The 18,581-nt window shown below is 42.3% G+C and overlaps 1 protein-coding gene across 2 annotated transcripts in view; it reads right to left on the bottom strand.

Moving 5' to 3' along the window:
- The window catches only part of TTK (TTK protein kinase), a 71,048-nt gene that overhangs the window by 32,728 nt on the left and 19,739 nt on the right, over window positions 1-18,581 (bottom strand). For both annotated transcript variants that reach the window (XM_073626851.1, XM_073626852.1), the window contains exons 4-10: window positions 17,780-17,886; window positions 16,462-16,605; window positions 16,260-16,374; window positions 16,105-16,174; window positions 15,918-16,012; window positions 14,100-14,190; window positions 12,870-12,996 (exon numbers count right to left, since the gene is read on the bottom strand). In XM_073626851.1, coding sequence (XP_073482952.1) covers window positions 12,870-12,996; window positions 14,100-14,190; window positions 15,918-16,012; window positions 16,105-16,174; window positions 16,260-16,374; window positions 16,462-16,605; window positions 17,780-17,886 — 749 coding nt within the window. The remainder of the gene's footprint in view (window positions 1-12,869; window positions 12,997-14,099; window positions 14,191-15,917; window positions 16,013-16,104; window positions 16,175-16,259; window positions 16,375-16,461; window positions 16,606-17,779; window positions 17,887-18,581) is intronic.

The raw sequence follows: 18,581 nt of genomic DNA, 5'->3' as shown, positions 1-18,581 counted from the left end.
CGCTTTAACTGACAATTGCGCAGTCGTACGACGTGGCTCCGAAACAAAATCGAAGTCCTTTTTTTCCCACAAATAGAGCTTTCTTTTGGTGGTATTTGATCATCTCTGCAATTTTTATTTTTTGCGCTATAAACAAAATAAGAGCGACAATTTTTTTTTTTTTTTTTTTTTTTCAAAAAACGCATTATTTTTTACATTTTGCTTTAATAAATATCCCCAAAAATATATAAAAAAAACACATTTTTTTTCCTCATTTAAGGCCGATACGTATTCATCTACATATTTTTTTTTTTTTACCGAAATCGCAATAAGCGTTTATTGATTTGTTTGCGCAAAAGTTATAGCGTTTACAAAATAGGGGATAGATATATGGCATTTTCATTAATAATTTTTTTTTTTTACTAATAATGGCGGCGATCGGTGATTTTTATTGTGACTGCGACGTTATGGCGGACATTTTTGACACATTTTTGGGACCATTGTCATTTATACAGCAATCATTGCTATAAAAATGCATTGATTCCTGTATAAATGACACTGGCAGTGAAGGGGTTAACCACTAGGGGGCGGGGAGGGCTTAAATCAGTACTAGGGAGTGTTCTCTAACTGTAGGGGGGAGGGGCTGTGTGTGTCACTACACTGATCTCGGCTCCGATGACAGGGAGCAGAGATCCAGTGACACTGTCACTAGGCAGAACGGGGAGATGCTGTTTACATCAGCATCTCCCCGTTCGTCCTCTCCGTGAGGCGTTCGCTGGTATCCCTGCGGCGATCGAGTCCGCGGGACCCGTGACCTGACTCACGGAGCTCGCGGCAGGTGCGCTCGCACACGGCAGCAAATTCAAAGTAACGTACGGGTACGTTACTTTGCGCAGCCGTGCCATTCTGCCGACGTAAATGTACAGGAGCCGGTCGGGAATCGGTTAAACATAATGCACAATACTGGTAAAAAGTTTACTTTATATGTAATTGTAATTCCTTATATTACCTCCAGTCTATCAGCCTCCACCTTCTCTGGGTTCAGATGCTGATCTTCCCTGCAGAGACTTTAAATCAGAGTTCCAACGACATAACACACCGTATTTATTGGCTTAAAATAGGGGGAAAATCGTGTGTGCGTGTTATACGTCGATATAGGCTGCCACCGAGAGGAAGGAGGAGACGAGCGCCGTCGAAATAGACAGAGCCGGATCTCCTGTGTACTCGGCTCTGCTCGCAGTCATGCTCAGTTCCGCCCCCTGGATGGCTCCTAGCACTGACGTCCCGGCATTGGACCGGCGTTATGTCCAGCATAGGATCCGGGCCAAGGGGCGGAACTGGGCGTGATGCCAAGCACACAGGAGATCCGGCTCTGTCTAGTTCAGCAAGGCTGCAGATGAGCACTGATCAGGCTGCAGTGAGGAGCAAGGCTACAGATGGGCACTGATCAAGCTGCAGTGAGGAGCAAGGCTGCAGATGGGCACTGATCAAGCTGCAGTGAGGAGCAAGGCTACAGATGGGCACTGATCAAGCTGCAGTGAGGAGCAAGGCTACAGATGGGCACTGATCAAGCTGCAGTGAGGAGCAAGGCTGCAGATGGGCACTGATCAAGCTGCAGTGAGGAGCAAGGCTGCAGATGGGCACTGATCAGGCTGCAGTGAGGAGCAAGGCTACAGATGGGCACTGACCAGGCTACAGTGAGGAGCAAGGCTGCAGATGGGCACTGATCAGGCTGCAGTGAGGAGCAAGGCTGCAGATGGGCACTGATCAAGCTGCAGTGAGCAGCAAGGCTGCAGATGGGCACTGATCAGGCTGCAGTGAGGAGCAAGGCTGCAGATGGGCACTGATCAAGCTGCAGTGAGGAGCAAGGCTGCAGATGGGCACTGATCAGGCTGCAGTGAGGAGCAAGGCTACAGATGGGCACTGACCAGGCTACAGTGAGGAGCAAGGCTGCAGATGGGCACTGATCAGGCTGCAGTGAGGAGCAAGGCTGCAGATGGGCACTGATCAAGCTGCAGTGAGCAGCAAGGCTGCAGATGGGCACTGATCAAGCTGCAGTGAGGAGCAAAGCTGCAGATGGGCACTGATCAAGCTGCAGTGAGGAGCAAGGCTACAGATGGGCACTGACCAGGCTACAGTGAGGAGCAAGGCTGCAGATGGGCACTGATCAGGCTGCAGTGAGGAGCAAGGCTGCAGATGGGCACTGATCAAGCTGCAGTGAGCAGCAAGGCTGCAGATGGGCACTGATCAGGCTGCAGTGAGGAGCAAGGCTGCAGATGGGCACTGATCAAGCTGCAGTGAGGAGCAAGGCTGCAGATGGGCACTGATCAGGCTGCAGTGAGGAGCAAGGCTGCAGATGGGCACTGATCAAGCTGCAGTGGGGAGCAAGGCTACAGATGGGCACTGACCAGGCTACAGTGAGGAGCAAGGCTGCAGATGGGCACTGATCAAGCTGCAGTGGGGAGCAAGGCTGCACATGGGCACTGATCAGGATGCATTGATGCTCACTGACCATTATTTTGATTCAAAGTGGTTTATTTAAAAAAAAAAAAAAGTTTTTTTCCCTGATACTCAATGCCGTGGATGTTATCTCGGCTTGCAGAGCTTGGATTAAATTAGTTTACCAACAATGCAAATATTGCAGAATATACAGCCTCATGCTATATAACTAAACTGCATTTCATGCTGAATAAACTAAATTATCAATGTATCTCAAATAGAAAACGACAGATAGACCGGTAGATTTTTACTCCGAAAGCATTTTAGCAAAAAAATCTCATTTTAAAAAAAAAAAAAATCATTGATATTTATCCACCCTGTGTACTTTGAGATACAACTTCAAGTCTAATGAAGCAAACTGTCTCCTCAGATACAATGTAAAACAAATGGAAGAAAACACCTCCTGTAAATGTCAGAAGGCCACAAGGCTGTCAGATGGATTTGAATGCATTGTTTTTATATACAGTATGTGCAAGAGCCACAGACTTGAACTGTAAATGTTTATGACCAGGGCACTTATCCTCTGAGCTACCACCTCTGAAAAAACGATCAGAGGCCAAAAAAACATCCCCCTAATCCAATGAAGCGCTAGCATCGACTGAAACAGAACAGGTACAGCCTGGAAACATCAACTGATCAAACTGCAAAACCAAGGGGTGTGTGGAAAAAGGCCTCCCTTAAAGCTGAACTCCGGCCAAAAAATTATTTTCCATGTCCTTGTTGCTGATCTCCTACCTTCACCAAGTTTGCCATACATGTTCTTCTGAGCTCTGCAGTTCCTCTGTAATAGGCTGCTGAACTTGCTGAAAAACTGTTATTGCCTGCTGACATCCTGTTTGTAAGAGCGCTGGCTTCTATCCCTCTCCTAAGCTCAGCCAGCGGTCTGACACGCCCTGTTGTAGTCCTCTGAAAACGACCAGGGAGGAAGCAGACGTGTTGTGGGCGGAAGGGGTCCCACAGCGCCCGGTCTGTGCGGCCAATGGAGGAGGTGTCCTTTTCTCTCCTTCCTCCTGCCAGTTGCCGCCCCTCCACTTTGTCCACGCCGCACTGCTCCCCCCCCCCCCCCCGCCTGCTAATCTTCATGCAGAGCAGGGATTATCATCAATAATTACTTGTATGACACAGCGGGGATCTCCCACTGTGTCAGGTATTGTTAGGAAAAACACTGATCTCCTCCCTCTCCCCCCGCCCACGGTTATAGTAACAGTACGCTTGTCAATCATAACAGCAGGGGTCATCAGCGATCTGTGTTCTCACATACAATACCTGACACAGCGAGAGATCCCCACTGTGTCATACAAGTGATTTCTGATAATCATCCCGGCTTTACACTGGTGGTCCCTGACAAGCGGCACTGGTGGTCCCTGACAAGCGGCACTGGTTTGCATTTATATTAAATGCATTAAATAATTGAAAATGTATTCAATGCAATATAATATTAATATGCAGTTTTATTAAAATGCTTTACTTTTATAAGACTGTAACCTATCATACCGTGTGTTATGTATGGCTTGCTGCCTGCAGAATGAAGGGTGTGATTTATGTTTAAGTTGGCGAGTTCACATTTACATGTACAAGCCTAGTGTACTGCCCACATTCACTCCCATCCCAAAGATTCATGGGAAATGTAGGCTGATTACAGTTCGAGAGAGAGAAGAGGATATGCTGCAATCACTGTTCTAACAGATCCTCCATGCCAGAAAAGATGATGCATTTTTTGAATCACAAAGCTGACTTCCTGAAAACTCAGTTGTATCTCTTAAATGGTAAGAAATTTCACAAATGTGATAACTGTTTAGTGGGGTGTGGGTGTGTGTGGGTGTGTACTAATGGAGGATTTTTTGAAAATCCCAGAGTTCTGCTTTAAACAGGACAGATCAGATCCCTTGAAGAAAATAAATAAAAATCTGCTTTATTCCTGCCAAAGGGAACCTGGTATCAGGAAAACAAGATGCCCTGCTGGCCATCAGTCCTGAAAGACTGGAACTTGCTCTGGAGAGCCCAATTTACTGAGGCAAGTACATAACCCAAACAGTCTAAACCAAAAAAGTTCTCCTCAATTGGGCAAAAATACTATTGTGACAGTAGTATAGTTCCTTAAAAGGGGAGACTTCAGAGGCATTCCGTCATAATACCCACATATGATGGCCTCACCATATTTGCTCCCGGCCAGGGTTCATGGCATCCTTGGAAAAAAAACAAAACAAAAACAGATATGAGCCTCCCATGACGCCAAGAGGCTACCAGTAAAGAAGATATGGAACCCTGGGGACTGCCCCTACAGGGAATATGAGGCTTACAGTCTAGTCTGGGTGGGAGGAGACTTACCCAAGGCTGAATTCCACAAAGTAAAGGGAACCACCTGCTCCTGTGAGCTAAAAAGGAAAATGTGGCCAAGGATCAAAGGGAAGCATAAAGAGGAGAACAGTCTAGTAAGAAAAGGATACCCCAATATTCTATGCAAGGGAGAGGAGTATCCACCTTCCAGCAAAAAGGGGCATCATGACTGTGTAGTAAAGAACCATGTTCGGTGCTAATACCACAACACTGAGTTTGATGAAAGCAAGATCCTCCTTGACGTTACATAGATTGGTAAAAAAAATATATAATGTTCTGGCCTAGTGTAGAATCCCTAGTAGCCAGTGTAATTCTGAAGAGAGGAAGGTTAGGCAAATCAGATGCTCTTTGGGTATGGCAACAGTTCCAGGCCTCTGTGCCAACAACAGACCCATGCAAAATCAAAGTTCAGACGCTTGTAACAAAGCATCCGACACTCAAAGACAGGGTCTACTCTAAGAGTGGAACAATCCTCAAAGTGGTTCTAAAGGCTAGACCTTTACCTTTACTCCTAGGTAGATCCAGCACTGTACTAGTCTGCAGTGTTGCTGGTCTCTCTCTCTCTCTCTCTCTCTTCCTTCACAAGCTTTGACAGCAGTGGGATCCATTGGCTCCTGCTGCTGTCAATCAAATCATAAGAGGACAGAAGAGAAGCCAAGAGCGCAGGCGGGGGACCCCAGAAGAGGAGATTTGCCAGCTGCTCTGTGCAATACCATTGCACAGAGTAGGCAAGTATAACATGTTTATTATTTTATAATAAGAATTTAGAACACCATTTACAATCACTTTAAAGTGATAGAGATGAAACAAATCCTTCTACACAAGTTGTACTGATTCATCTGCAACCTTCTCTACCTCAGTTTAAAGAACAGAATTTACACAGCTTGTCTGACCTTCAGCAGGCAGGGTTATCCTGTTACACACTGCACAGCTCAGAGAGGAGAGCTCTGTTTATAGTGGAGGGAAGAGTCACAACCCCCCTCCACAAAGCACACAAGGAAACATGCACAGTTGAGGCCAACTATTTCAGGCCATGTGCTGGAGCTTCCCTCCCTTGTCCCCTTCCATCTCTTGGAGTCCAGAAAACCATTCAGTAGCAAGTCAAGCAAATAGAGGAATTAGACAACACAACACTCAATGCTTTGGAATGAGGCAAGTGCACATTACAGAAGGGCATTTTTTGTTCGATATTCATGGAAAAGGTTTACAAAACACTTTAATAAGGAATCTCATTCTAACCCTGTTAAAAGAGACCATCAGCTGATAAAATGCCCTATAAAAGTGGGGGCTGAGCCCAATAATTCAAAAGGTGTGGCCCCATTTCTTTCAAACTGTTCACAAAACAGGTAAGGTGAGGCAGGAGTATAATAACTCCAGCATTCGATGTATGAGAATTACTTTAGGAGTATTGAATGCCTCATGGCTGGCTAGTTTGCATGCTGCCTTTCCCAACAGGAAGGAGAGGCTGAAAACCAAGGCTTTATATACTGACCTGACGGTGCCTCAACAACCATCGGTCCAGGAACAGGTAACCTGGAACCCCACCAGAGATGGTCATAGCCCCCTGTGCCCAGCCTGTGTATTGGTCCCGGGAAGGTCCAAGGTAAATAAAAGTAGGGGATGACATAGCAGTGCTCTTAGGACTTCTGCTGGCAATATTTGCAAAGGTTTAGGCAACTTAGTCAACAAAGTATGAGTGACTGAAGAAAATCCAAATAGGGTCTCGGAGCAACCAGAAGCTAAGGTTATTCCAATGAAGACCAGGCAACAGGATCCATAAATACTGCATGGACACCCCAGAAACATAAATATGGACTGGGGGAACCCAAGGTGGTAGGACTGCTCCCTGACTGCATTACTGAGCAAATATGTCGCACCTAGATTTTTTTTTTTTTTTTTTTAAAGATATGTTTCTATGGATTTTTGTCAGCAAAGCATGTGCAACATATACAAGAATCTGAATAGTCTTTCACTTCTCATTGTATCAGGGTGACTATACATTTTCCAATGCAAGTACAAAAGTCATAATAGCTATATTTTAAAAACCAATAGCAAATGTAGGGTTAAGTCAGAGTCCTGGATCCTGGGTAAAAAGTGTATGGGTAGATGGTGTTTTGTGTTTTTTTCCAGAGGTCATAAGTTTGTATAGTGGTAGAAAATTATTAATCAGTTTAGAAATTTATAGGTGTCCAATATTGTCGAACAAGCAGCTTTTAGTATGGGAAATGTTGTTGAGTCCCAGGGCTGAGGAAATAAAGTCACTGGCTTTTATAGTCAAAAGTCCCATAAACAATAAAGAGAAAATGGCAACAGTTTCTCCATATCCCCTGAAATCACACGGTCAATAAACGAAGACCCATTTGATAAAGTTTAGCAGGTGTGTATTGGGCATGATGGAATAATTTTAGTCGCATCACTGTCCCTTGAGGAAACCAATGAGTCTTTGTATAGGTCTTCAAATTTGAATCCAGTCTTGGCTAGTAATTTGGAGTGTTGGTGAAAAACAAACCCAAACATTTTGATAATATTAAAAGCAAACATATTGAAGCTTGCCAATTCTTAGATGGGATGGCTGCATTTGTTTTCCATTTTAAGTTTTTATTTTCATCTGGTGATTCAGCCAGTAAGTGTTTTTCAAAAGAACAAGCTCTTTCAAATCAGTTACAGGGTTGAGACAAACCATCTAACATTGGCAGGGGTTCTTACAATGGTCAGATTTTATGTAAAACCTTTATCCTGAAAGAAAAAAATAACTGTTTGCAGTCGCTGCTTATAAAGTGTTAACTGGTGTTTGGTTACAATTTGCTCGATGTACTAGCAAATTTTATATACATTATCATTCCCCTCCCCCAGACTGACAATGTTGCTGCTCCAAATGCTCTAATACAGGAGTTGTGTTACTGGCCAGACCACCATATGATTATAGGTAAACTGCAATATATGACATTTGTGGTTTTGGCTTTAAAACTGTTTTAAGCTGGGCCAGTTGATATCTGACCCTCAAATTAGTAGTAGGGGTGGAATAGTGAGTAGAGACCAGTTTGATGGTGTCTGGTGGTATTAGAAGTTGTGCACAGGGGGTGATAGGTACAGGGTTATTATATGTTCTACATTGTATTCGAAGTGCATGGCGAAGTTGATAATGATGGAATAGTTATTTAGAGAGGGTAATGTTTTGTAGCCAGGAGAATTACTTCACTTCTAGTGAGGAGCATATAAAACAAAGAAAAAAGTAAAGTTGCGCTACTATAAACAAAAAAATATATAGGTGATAGCAGCCAGCATCAACAGTGTAGCAAACCGTGCAATGAAATACAAATAGATATAAATGCAGCGCTAAGTGATACAGAAAACGGGGTGACAACATATCACCCTAAACGTATTGTAAAGTTACTGATGGTTTGATTATATACCAAAACGAGTAAAGTGAAAAAACAATCTCCAATAACTAGAAAAGGTGTCCATAATGAAGTAAAAGTTCATCAATAAATGGAACGCATTTATGCCCCAGTTGAAGGACCATTGTCTGAAACATGCCAGGTTGCTGAGCCGTTTGTGCCCTGTCACCACGCGATTTTATATACCCATTTGTGATCACTGCTATTACTCACCAGACCAGGTGTTTGTATATGCTTTTTTTCCTGGCGTTTTTTAAAATAAACCTTTTATACTTGATTCATGCACTAAGTGGAGATCTTTTCCTTTCTCCATATGATCTGATATCCTGTGTGGTGGAGTCTGCATGCTCCAGCTGTCTGCTCTCCGTGAATGTGAGCTCATCCATGTGGTGGGGATCCAAGCATCACCTTCCATCTATAGTTGCTCCAGATGATTGGAACGCATCTTCACACCACCATTGCCTTCTATCAAGCACCCTCAGGATTGATTGATCCAAAAGCCTGATTGACATACCGCCGTATGGCGAGTGTGTCCACCCTTTCTGGTAAGCGTATGCATTTCTTCTGCCATTACAATCTGTGTGTGGACCCTGAATACATGAAGACCACTGTTTAGTTTACCTATTGGTTGAAAGGCACCATCCGCATATATCCCTTTTTTTCCTATGAAAAATATTGCGTTCCATTTATTGATGAACTTTTACTTCATTATGGACACCTTTTCTAGTTATTGGAGATTGTTTTTTAACTTTACTTGTTTTGGTATATAATCACAACCATGAGTAACTTTACAATACGTTTAGGGTGATATGTTGTCACCCAGTTTTCTGTATCACTTAGCGTTGCATTTATATCTATTTGCATATAAAAAATACAAAATTTCACATCTTTCTTAGGATGCGATACAGGAATCCATCACTGCACAACGCACTGGACACCCACCACGAGGGGTAAAGCACTTTCTCATTAAGCACAATAGTAGGTGCCACAAACAACAATCCTGCATGCCAAGCAAATGAGAGAAAAGAGAAGGAGAGCACCCACTGATTGGCTGGTGTCTGCAGATCATGGCCCAACCTGGAGGGGAATACTTCCAGTGTGGTTGTTCACAGCCACAAGTGTGCAAAGTTACCGGAATCCCTCCTTCATAGTCCACTGACAAACTTCTGGCTTTGAATTCCCATAATGCCATGTAGGCAGCAAATAAGCTTCTCCCATGAAGTGCAGCACAAGTTCCATCCGCCAAGTGGAGATTACAGCTATCCTACCTGGCCCCAGCTTTTGGCACAGGCAAGAGGGCCTTGTGAGCTGGAGATGGGCATCGTTTGTGACCATTTGGCCTCCTAGGTGATTCCCTTAGTGTCTGGCCTGGCACACCTTACATCCCTGGTGATCTAGTGCTGTGCTGAGTCAGTTTCCAGTTTCTGTGCTGAGTCAGTAACAAGGACAGAATGAGTTGTCCCACCAAAATTATGTCAGCACCTGCCAAACATTCCCAGAACTGGCCTCTATCATGCTTCCGCCAATGACCTGCCCCCGTCACAATGGCAAGGTTGCTAGCCCTAACCCATAAGCGCAAGCCCCTGCTGGCGGAAACTGACTCAGCACAGCACTAGATCAGCAGGGATGTAAGGTGTGCCAGGCCGACACAAAGGGAATCACCTAGGAGGCCAAATAGTCACAAACGATGCATCACCATCTCCAGCTCACAAAGCCCTCTTGCCCGTGCCAAAAGCTGGGGCCAGGTAGAAGAATTCCCAGGCATTTACCATAAATCAGGGGTAGAAAGACAAGGCGCAAAAAAAACAAAAAAAGGGAGCTTGCAGGTATTGCAGGACACAAGAACCAAGGGGTGAATTCAATTTTAACCTCTTTGTGATCATTTCCTGGCGGTGGACAGAGCCCAACTCATGTGCCTGTCCTTGAGGATGACTTGGCCATATGCATAAATTCAAACACTGGCAGCTAAGAGGATGAAGAAAAAAAAAAAAAAAAGTTACATGCATGTGCGTTTACGTGAGGTCTTCATGGAAGACCACCTACATTTTCTATTCAAGATCTTTCAACCATCAAGATCCTGTGTATAAACATCACTAAAATGGTTACAAAACATGTACAAGAGGCCTTAAAAGTATTTCTAAAGCCAAAGTGTTTTTTGGATGGAGTAGGGAATAGTTAAAAACAACCCTATAAAAGTTTTTTTTCTCGCACATGTCCTATTTGAGTTTTTCCCTGGATTTCTTGCCCTGAAAAACACAAGTAGTCAGAGGTAGTCTCTCCAAAGTGAAGTGTAATGCCCCTCTTATACATTTATCACCAGGACATGGGTTGGCACTGAAAAGTTTCTTCTCTATCCCTGTTCTAATAGCATCGCTACACATTATATATACACACATATATATGTCTATCTACACACTATATATAATATAGATATACACATACATACATGCACTCACCAGCCATTTTTTTATTAGGTACACTTGTTTAATTACTTGGTGACACAAATTGCTAATCAGCCAATTACATGGCAGCAACTCAATGCATTTAGGGATCTAGGCATGGTGAAGATGACTTGCTGAAGTTTAAACTGAGCATCAGAACGGGGAAAAAAATGGGATTTAAGTGACTTTGAACGTGGCATGGTTGTTGGTGCCAGACGGGCTTGTCTGAGCATTTCAAAATCTGCCGATCTACTGGGATTTGCACGCACAATCATCTCTAGGATTTTCAGAGAAAAAGATCCAAAAAAGATCTATTTGGTCCGAAAAAGAGAAAAGAGCCAGCGAGCGGCAGTTGTGTGGATGAAAATGCCCTAATTCAGAGGAGAATGGGCAGACTGGTTTGAGATGATAGAAAGGCAACGGTAACTTAAATAACCACTCGTTACAACCAAGGTATGCAGAATGCCATCTCTGAACACACAACACATCCAACCTTGAAGCAGATGACCACACCAGGTGCCACTCCTGTAAAGTTAAGAACAGGCTCACCAAAATTGAACAGAAGATTAGAAAAACTTTGCCTGGTCTGACGAGTCTCAATTTCAGCTGCGACATTCAGATGGTAGGGTCAGAATTTGGTGTAAAACATGAAAGCATGGATCCATCCTGCCTTGCATCAACGGTTCAGGCTGGTGGTGGCGTAATGGTGTGGGGGATATTTTCTTTTTTTTATGCGTTTATCTTTATTTCAGGAAGAGAAAGGAAACAACTTCCGTAGACACATACATAACCAAAATACCAATATTCCACTTTACAGGCCAATCGTCCCACAACGTAACAATTAGAGTTTAACTATCCCACCTCATAGTCAATAATATTATCTTAATCTATTAGTCAAGATAGAATCCCCCGCCTTGGTCAGGGTCCCCTGAACCTACCCCCATGCTTGCCCTCTGAGAGTATCCATCACTTAAAGTGTCTAACCTTCTCCTCCCTCCCCCTTTTTTCTGTCTTCCCTTTTCCTCTCCCTACCTGTTTTCTTGGCACACTTTGGGCCCCTTAGTACCAATTGAACATTATTTAAACGCTACGGCCAACCTTGAGTATTGTTGCAGACCATGTCCATCCCTATGTAACTACAGTGTACCCATCTTCTGATGGCCAATTCCAGCAGGATAATGTACCATGTCACAAAGTTGAAATCATCTCAACCTGGTTTCTTGAACATGACAGAGTTCACTGTACAGCAATGGCCTCCACAGTCACCAGATACCAATTCAATAAAGCACCTTTGGGATGTGGTGGAACAGGAGATTAGCATCATGGATTTGCAGCCGACAAATCTGCAGCAACAGCGTGAGGCAATCATGTCAATATGGACCAAAATCTGAGAAAATGTTTCCAACACCTTGTTGAATCTATGCCACAAACAATTAAGGCAGTTCTGAAGGCAAAAAAAGGGTGTCCAACCTGGTACTAGCAAGGTGTACCTAAATAAAAAGTGGCCAGAGAGTGTATATGGCCTGTTAGGAAGTGGTTAAACTATACTAATAGCTGCAAATGCAGCCATAATCTTGGTAACTTTACTGGACAGCGATCCCACAGGTAGCTCTACAGCCGACCAATCACTTTTATGGCACCAAAAGTCTTGTGTGCAAATATAGTTCTCTCACTCTACATCTATATGCGCAACTGCCATTTTATTTCCCAGGGACTTGGCTTTTAGAAAACAAACATTTGGGAGTTTTAATTAATCTTCTAGCAAAAAACCTGTGTGAAAAGTTACAAAACTGAGTCAGTCATTGACCTTAAGAAAAGAAAAAGGCAATGCACAAGAAGACAGAACTCCCGATCTGCCAACCAGGTAGCAGGTCAGGGACTTAGAAATTACTAGAATCGGTCAGGCCACATGTACTGAAGCAGGTTTACTTTGCCTTATATAAAACAAGGTCAGCTCTGGTATTATTAGTATATTCAGTGACCAAACTGAATTTGCTGTAGTACACAGAGGGAACAAAGCAGATAGCTAAGGAATGCATAAAAAAAGGGGGATGCAGTCAGAGAACTACATTTTGGTCATTCAAACACTGAGCAGGAAGTTGGTTCACGGTTTCCAAAGTACTAGACTATGTACGAGCTCCTTATAACAAAAAGGATCCGCAAAATTTAACAGAAGAGGTTTAATGCTCATGTATGCAAGATATGAAGATCATACCTTTACCTTCATCTTTTCTGACCGTGATGCTGCTGTCTGTTCTAATGATTACTGATGAAGCAGTCTTCATCTCTACACTGTCCCCATTGAGCTGATGTTGAATTGCCAGACTTCCAATGTTGATTGACTAGGAGAAAAAAAACATTTCAATAAAACTGCATTCAAGTTTTTCCGTAAAAGACCCTGCAACCAAGGCAACTAAAACAACTTTAGGTCTAGTAAGCAGTCTGACTATTTAAAAGGGAGGAGTACAGCAAAGCGAATAATCTTCCCAAAAATAATTTTAGTGTAAGCCATAATCAGCCATAATCAACTCTCTCAGAAGCCCTTGTAAAACACAGGAAGCTGCATCTAGCACTGCTCAGCTTCCATTCCACCAAGGGTGCCAATTTGTCAGAGAGATCACTTAGGATCATGATAAAGGGCAAGTATATTCTTTTGTAGCGATACACTTTCTGACAGGGCTGCTTTAAAGCAGACCTTCACCCTAAAGGGCATGTTGTGTCACCCTGCCTCCTGTTTCCCCAGCCAACTTTGCATGTGCAGGGTTCCACGTGCAAAGACTGCTCACAGGGAAGTCCGAAACCTTCTTTGCATATGCATGGATAATCACCCGTGTAGATATGCCAACAGGTTCTGCCAGAAACAAAAGGCTGGGCAGAGCCCATAGGTACATCTGGGCATGCACCTTAATGGTGGCAGCTGAGGGGAGGGTGCAGCCACCTGGGAGGACCACTGAAGTACTGCTTTAAGTCTATTTAAGCATTAAAAAAACGTTTTGTTTTGCTTTCTTTAGCATATGGTATAAGATGATCAGTTCTTGCGCATTTCCTGTGCTGTCAATACACCTACAAAAGAAAAAACCCACACAGCATGCCAACATTTCCCCTTGTACACAACGGCATGAGATTTTTGCAATAACAAATGTTACAGGTTTGATAAGATGTTGTAATCTTCGTTTCCTTAGCTTTTAGGTTGAAAACAGAACTCATGTGATAAAATATTAATCTGGGAATTTAAATTGAGAAAAAACACACACACACACACACACACACACACACACACACACACACACAAAAGAAACCAAAAAACAGAAAGGTTCTTAAAAAATGGTAAAAAGGGTCATATTGCAGGGAACCAATCAATACAGAGATGTAATCATTAGATATCACAACATGGCAAAGCTAGCAAAGATTGACAATGTCACATGCAGCATGCATAGCTTCTAACCTGGTTTTTGGAAGACTGTAGGTCCTCATCTACACATCTGGACTTAGACAAAGAAGGTAGGACAGGCACATGCATAGAACCAACGGGTTGCCTTGGGGGGAAAAAATAAAAAAAATAAGAGAAAGAGGAGTACATTATTAAAAGGGTCACTCTGCTTTAAAGTTCTATGCTGTTTTGGGTAACTAGACCCACTTCAGAACCACCCCCGTAGCACGCAACTACAATATAACTATCAGTCAGTGGTCAAAGTCAGAAGCTGTAATCGAAGTGTGCCAGTAAAGTAAACCGAAAATTACTAAACTCTCGGGAGTGCCGATTTTAGTGCAATCTTCTGCAGAAGATTACTTATGATTGGAGCAGCATAGTCATCACGATAGATGGGCAAGCTGCGTCTTGTTTAAATGGGTACGACTTACTTATTCTTTAGCAGTAGCATTACTTTAAGCAACCTAAATGCAAGTCAAAAACATGCAAGTATATTGCATTTGAGCTAGTCCTGAGTCTGAGAAACAAGTGATTCTCCAACACTACGTACACCAGGACCCCTTTCACACTGGGGCCACGGCCGTGCTAGCTCTAAAGCGGCGCTCATTTTAGTAGGGGTTTAGCACTGTTTAAGCCCAAAGAAGGGGTTAAAAAGCGCCAGTTTTGTGACGCTTCGGAAGCGCTGCCCATTCATTTTAATGGGCAGGGCGGTTTAAGAGTGCTTAATACAGCGCTCCTACATCGCCCCAAAGATGCTGCTTGCAGGACTTTTCCTAACGTTCCGCAAGCGCACCACCCCAGTTTTTAAAGTCAAACTAAAATGAATGGGAGGTGGTTTTCAGGCACTTTACAGGTGCTAATTCTAGCTCTAAAATGCCTGAAAACCACCTCAGTGTGAAAAGGGTCTTAGACTAGAACTAGACGAGGGTGCGCTTCCCTAGGCACCAAAAGGCCACTTAACTAAAACTGAATCTTTATTGTAATCCATAAAAAGTATGTAAATGACCATAACAGGTATACCTATAGGATGAGGTCAATGCCATTAGATATACAAATCAATGTTCTATCTCTATGTGGCAATATTAACATCTTCCAAGCTTAAATGGTGAAAACTTCTCTTCTCTCTATATACGTATAGACAATATGAGGGTTATAATTTCCTCCTGTATTCAGTATAAAGGCTCCAGGCTGTATTAGAGGATTTGTATATTAAAAGGTCTACTCACCAACACCACCTGGTATCAAGATATGGGGGTATATCTGTCTATTGGCCACATATAAAAATGAGATGAACAGAAAAAGAGAAGGCATGATAGTAAATACTGTCTTACTGAAGATACGGGCCCTATGAAATTGTCTATCTCTCAGATATGCAATACGGGTACACTAATCCATGTGGACACAAATAACTGATGGACGAGCCCCATATATCTCCATATCCACAATAAAGATTTGCTCTTAATCAAGACTACATTGACACAAGATCTCACTCCACAAAAAAGAAAAATGGAGGGGTTAAATTTGGTAGATGTTAATATTACCACAGGAGATAGAACGTTAATTTTTAAAACTAATGGCATTCACCTCATCCTATAGGTATACTTGTTATTGTCATTTACATAATCTTTATTGTAAATCATAAAAAGTACATTTTAGTTAAGTGGCCTTTTGGTGCATAGGGAAGCGCACTCTCTTCTAGTTCTAGTCTAATTTTGCCACAGTTAAGTATTATCAATATCACAGGCTTTTGTATATAAACAATGTACACTTGCAGATTTGAACTCCCTTATTTAAGGATATCTTATCCAAGTATGTTTGTCAACAAATTCCTACCTTTCAACACTTGAGATGGGGAGCACACTACGATTTGTTGTTCCAGCATTTGGGGAAGTTACAGACTGTACAGATACCCTTCCAAACTGACATGTCTAGCAGGTTACAAACAAAAACAAATCTCAATTAAATACATTAAATACTTGGTAGAGGAACCTTCTGGGGATGTCAACATATTACAAATTACCTTAATAGGCATATTCGCTAAAGGTTTTCGTTGCATCTCTCCACATTCTTCAGGTGAACTAATTTTTTCCCTATGAAAATGAAGCAATAAAACAGGTCATGTAGAAAACACACATATAGATATAGAGAGATCTCTATCATTATCTCTCTGCTTACCCAAATAAAAATCTCATGTTTACAGAAAGCTCGTCTGAGCTTTCACTTCTGGTTTTCCTTGGTCTCCCAAAGCCACAGCTTGGAACATTTTCTCCATTATGTTGATGCAAAGACACTGCACAAGAAAAAAAAAAACAATATGAAAATTAAGGTGACTAGTAAAGGCCAATCCAACAATGGTTTCAACTAGACAAATACTAACCAGATAAATTTTCTTTATCTTCCTCCGATATCAGTTGAGGTTTCCTTAATTGCAGGTTCTTTGTTGCCAACTCAATCATCTCAGCTGGAACAGCTCCACATTCCTTACCTCTCAGAAGAATTTGCTTGCTTTTTTTAAAGTTTCCTAAAAAAAAAAAAAAAAAAAAACACAACAAAAAAACAAACAAATTATAATACACATAATGGGGGGGGGGGGGGGGGGGGGAGGGTCAGAAGCTCAGAAGAGGGACCAGAGAAGAGGAGGATCGGAGCTGCTCTGTGCAACTCCGCTGCAACAGAGCAGGTAAGTATATCACGTTTGTTATTTAAAAAAAAAAAAAAACACACAAACAACACACACGAGACTTTAGTATTACTTTAAATACCTAAGTTACATTTTGGTTAGAGCCTTTGGACTGCATGAATAAATGTCAGCAAGTATGCGATGGACATGATCCAACAGACGCCAGTTCATTGTCTAAGCAATCCTAATAATTTATCTAAGCATACCCGAAGCCAGAAACATTCTACCCCCCCCCCCCCCCCCAATCACCCATTAAAGGGCACAGCTTGATAATGGACTATGATTTAGCAACCTTGTGTTATACTGCTGCCTACAGGAGAAACAGACACAGGGCACATAGAAACTGAAGGCCAGCCCCTCAAAGAGCTCTGCCAAAGTTCAGTGACCTCACATTAGAAAAAAAAGCATATCCCTCTATAGCAGGGATATGCAATTAGCGGACCTCCAGCTGTTGCAGAACTACAAGTCCCATGAGGCATAGCAAGACTGACAGCCACAAGCATGACACCCAGAGGCATGATGGGACTTGTAGTTCTGCAACAGCTGGAGGTCCAATAATTGCATATCCCTGCTCTATAGTGTGTACTTGTCTCAACCCAGAGCACTAAGCGTCATTTCTCTCTACTGCCTCTTTCCGCATGAATAATTTCTGACAAGTTTTCCTGACATTGAGAGGAAAAAAAAAAAGTGGCGGGGAAGGAAGCTCCAGCATACAGCCTAGTATGATACACACTCGTATACATTGTGTGCATGCACAGTTCCCTTATCCTTCGATATGTATTAAGATGAGCGAATGGTAGATGTTGTACTGGCAAAGAGAAAAACTTTAAAGCCCCAATTGGGCTACTAGGTTTATGTAGAGTATAGAACTATGAATGTTGCCTTATTGTGCAAATGCAATTCCTTATAAATAGAAATATAACATTTTAGAAGTTAATCCGATACTTTTTACCATCAATTAAGAGATTTATATAAAAACAAAAAACAATTTTGTTTAATTATTATTAAAAATTACCTCCTGAAAGCTCAAACTGAGCAAAAGCAACATATACAAAAGCAAATGTTTTGCAGTTTAATCTTGCAATTTGGAACTGATCACGTGCCTCATCTGGATCCAGAATACTAAAATAGAAAAGTGGAGAATTAAACTTAGAACTACTAGCTGCTGAAAAATAGTATAATGTAAACATGATTAAATATTTATGGAACAAAACCAATTTTTTTGCAAAGTTTAAAGTGATTGTAAGCCTCTGACATGATATATGAACAAAGCATATCCCTCTATACTGTTTGCTTGTCTCAATCCAGAGCACTAAGTCATTTCTGTCTACGGTCTCCTTCCTCTGCTATCTGCATGAGTCACTTCTGACAGGTCTTCCTGACACCAAGAGAAAAATAGGTGACAGGGGAGGGAGCTTCAGCACATAGCCTGTAATGAACAGAGCTGAGACTTTCATTGTGTGATCCTTCCAATCAGCTCTCAGAGATCCCCTCATTAAACTGGATGTAAACCCAATTCATGAAATTTGAGCTGGGCACATATCTGCAGTGTTTTGTTATCGCTCTTCAATGCACTATTTCTTGTAGCCGTCTCCTGCTCCGTTCTTCTGTTATCGGCCTGATAACTCCCAACAAGTTCTCTGTCACATATGATAAAAGCTGGGTATATGTGAGGGTTTACATCCACTAAGGTCTGCAGAGTAATTTTAGCTCCCCACCCCCTGTTTTTTGAAAGCCGACAAGCTATATGAATTCTGCATTTTGAATGGATGGCTGTATAGAAGGGCTGCAGATAAGCAGGTACAACTTATGGAGGA

The sequence above is a fragment of the Aquarana catesbeiana genome, linkage group LG04 (genome assembly GCF_042186555.1).
Source record: "Aquarana catesbeiana isolate 2022-GZ linkage group LG04, ASM4218655v1, whole genome shotgun sequence".
Taxonomy (NCBI): domain Eukaryota; kingdom Metazoa; phylum Chordata; class Amphibia; order Anura; family Ranidae; genus Aquarana; species Aquarana catesbeiana.
This window is presented reverse-complemented; position numbering and strand designations above follow the sequence as displayed.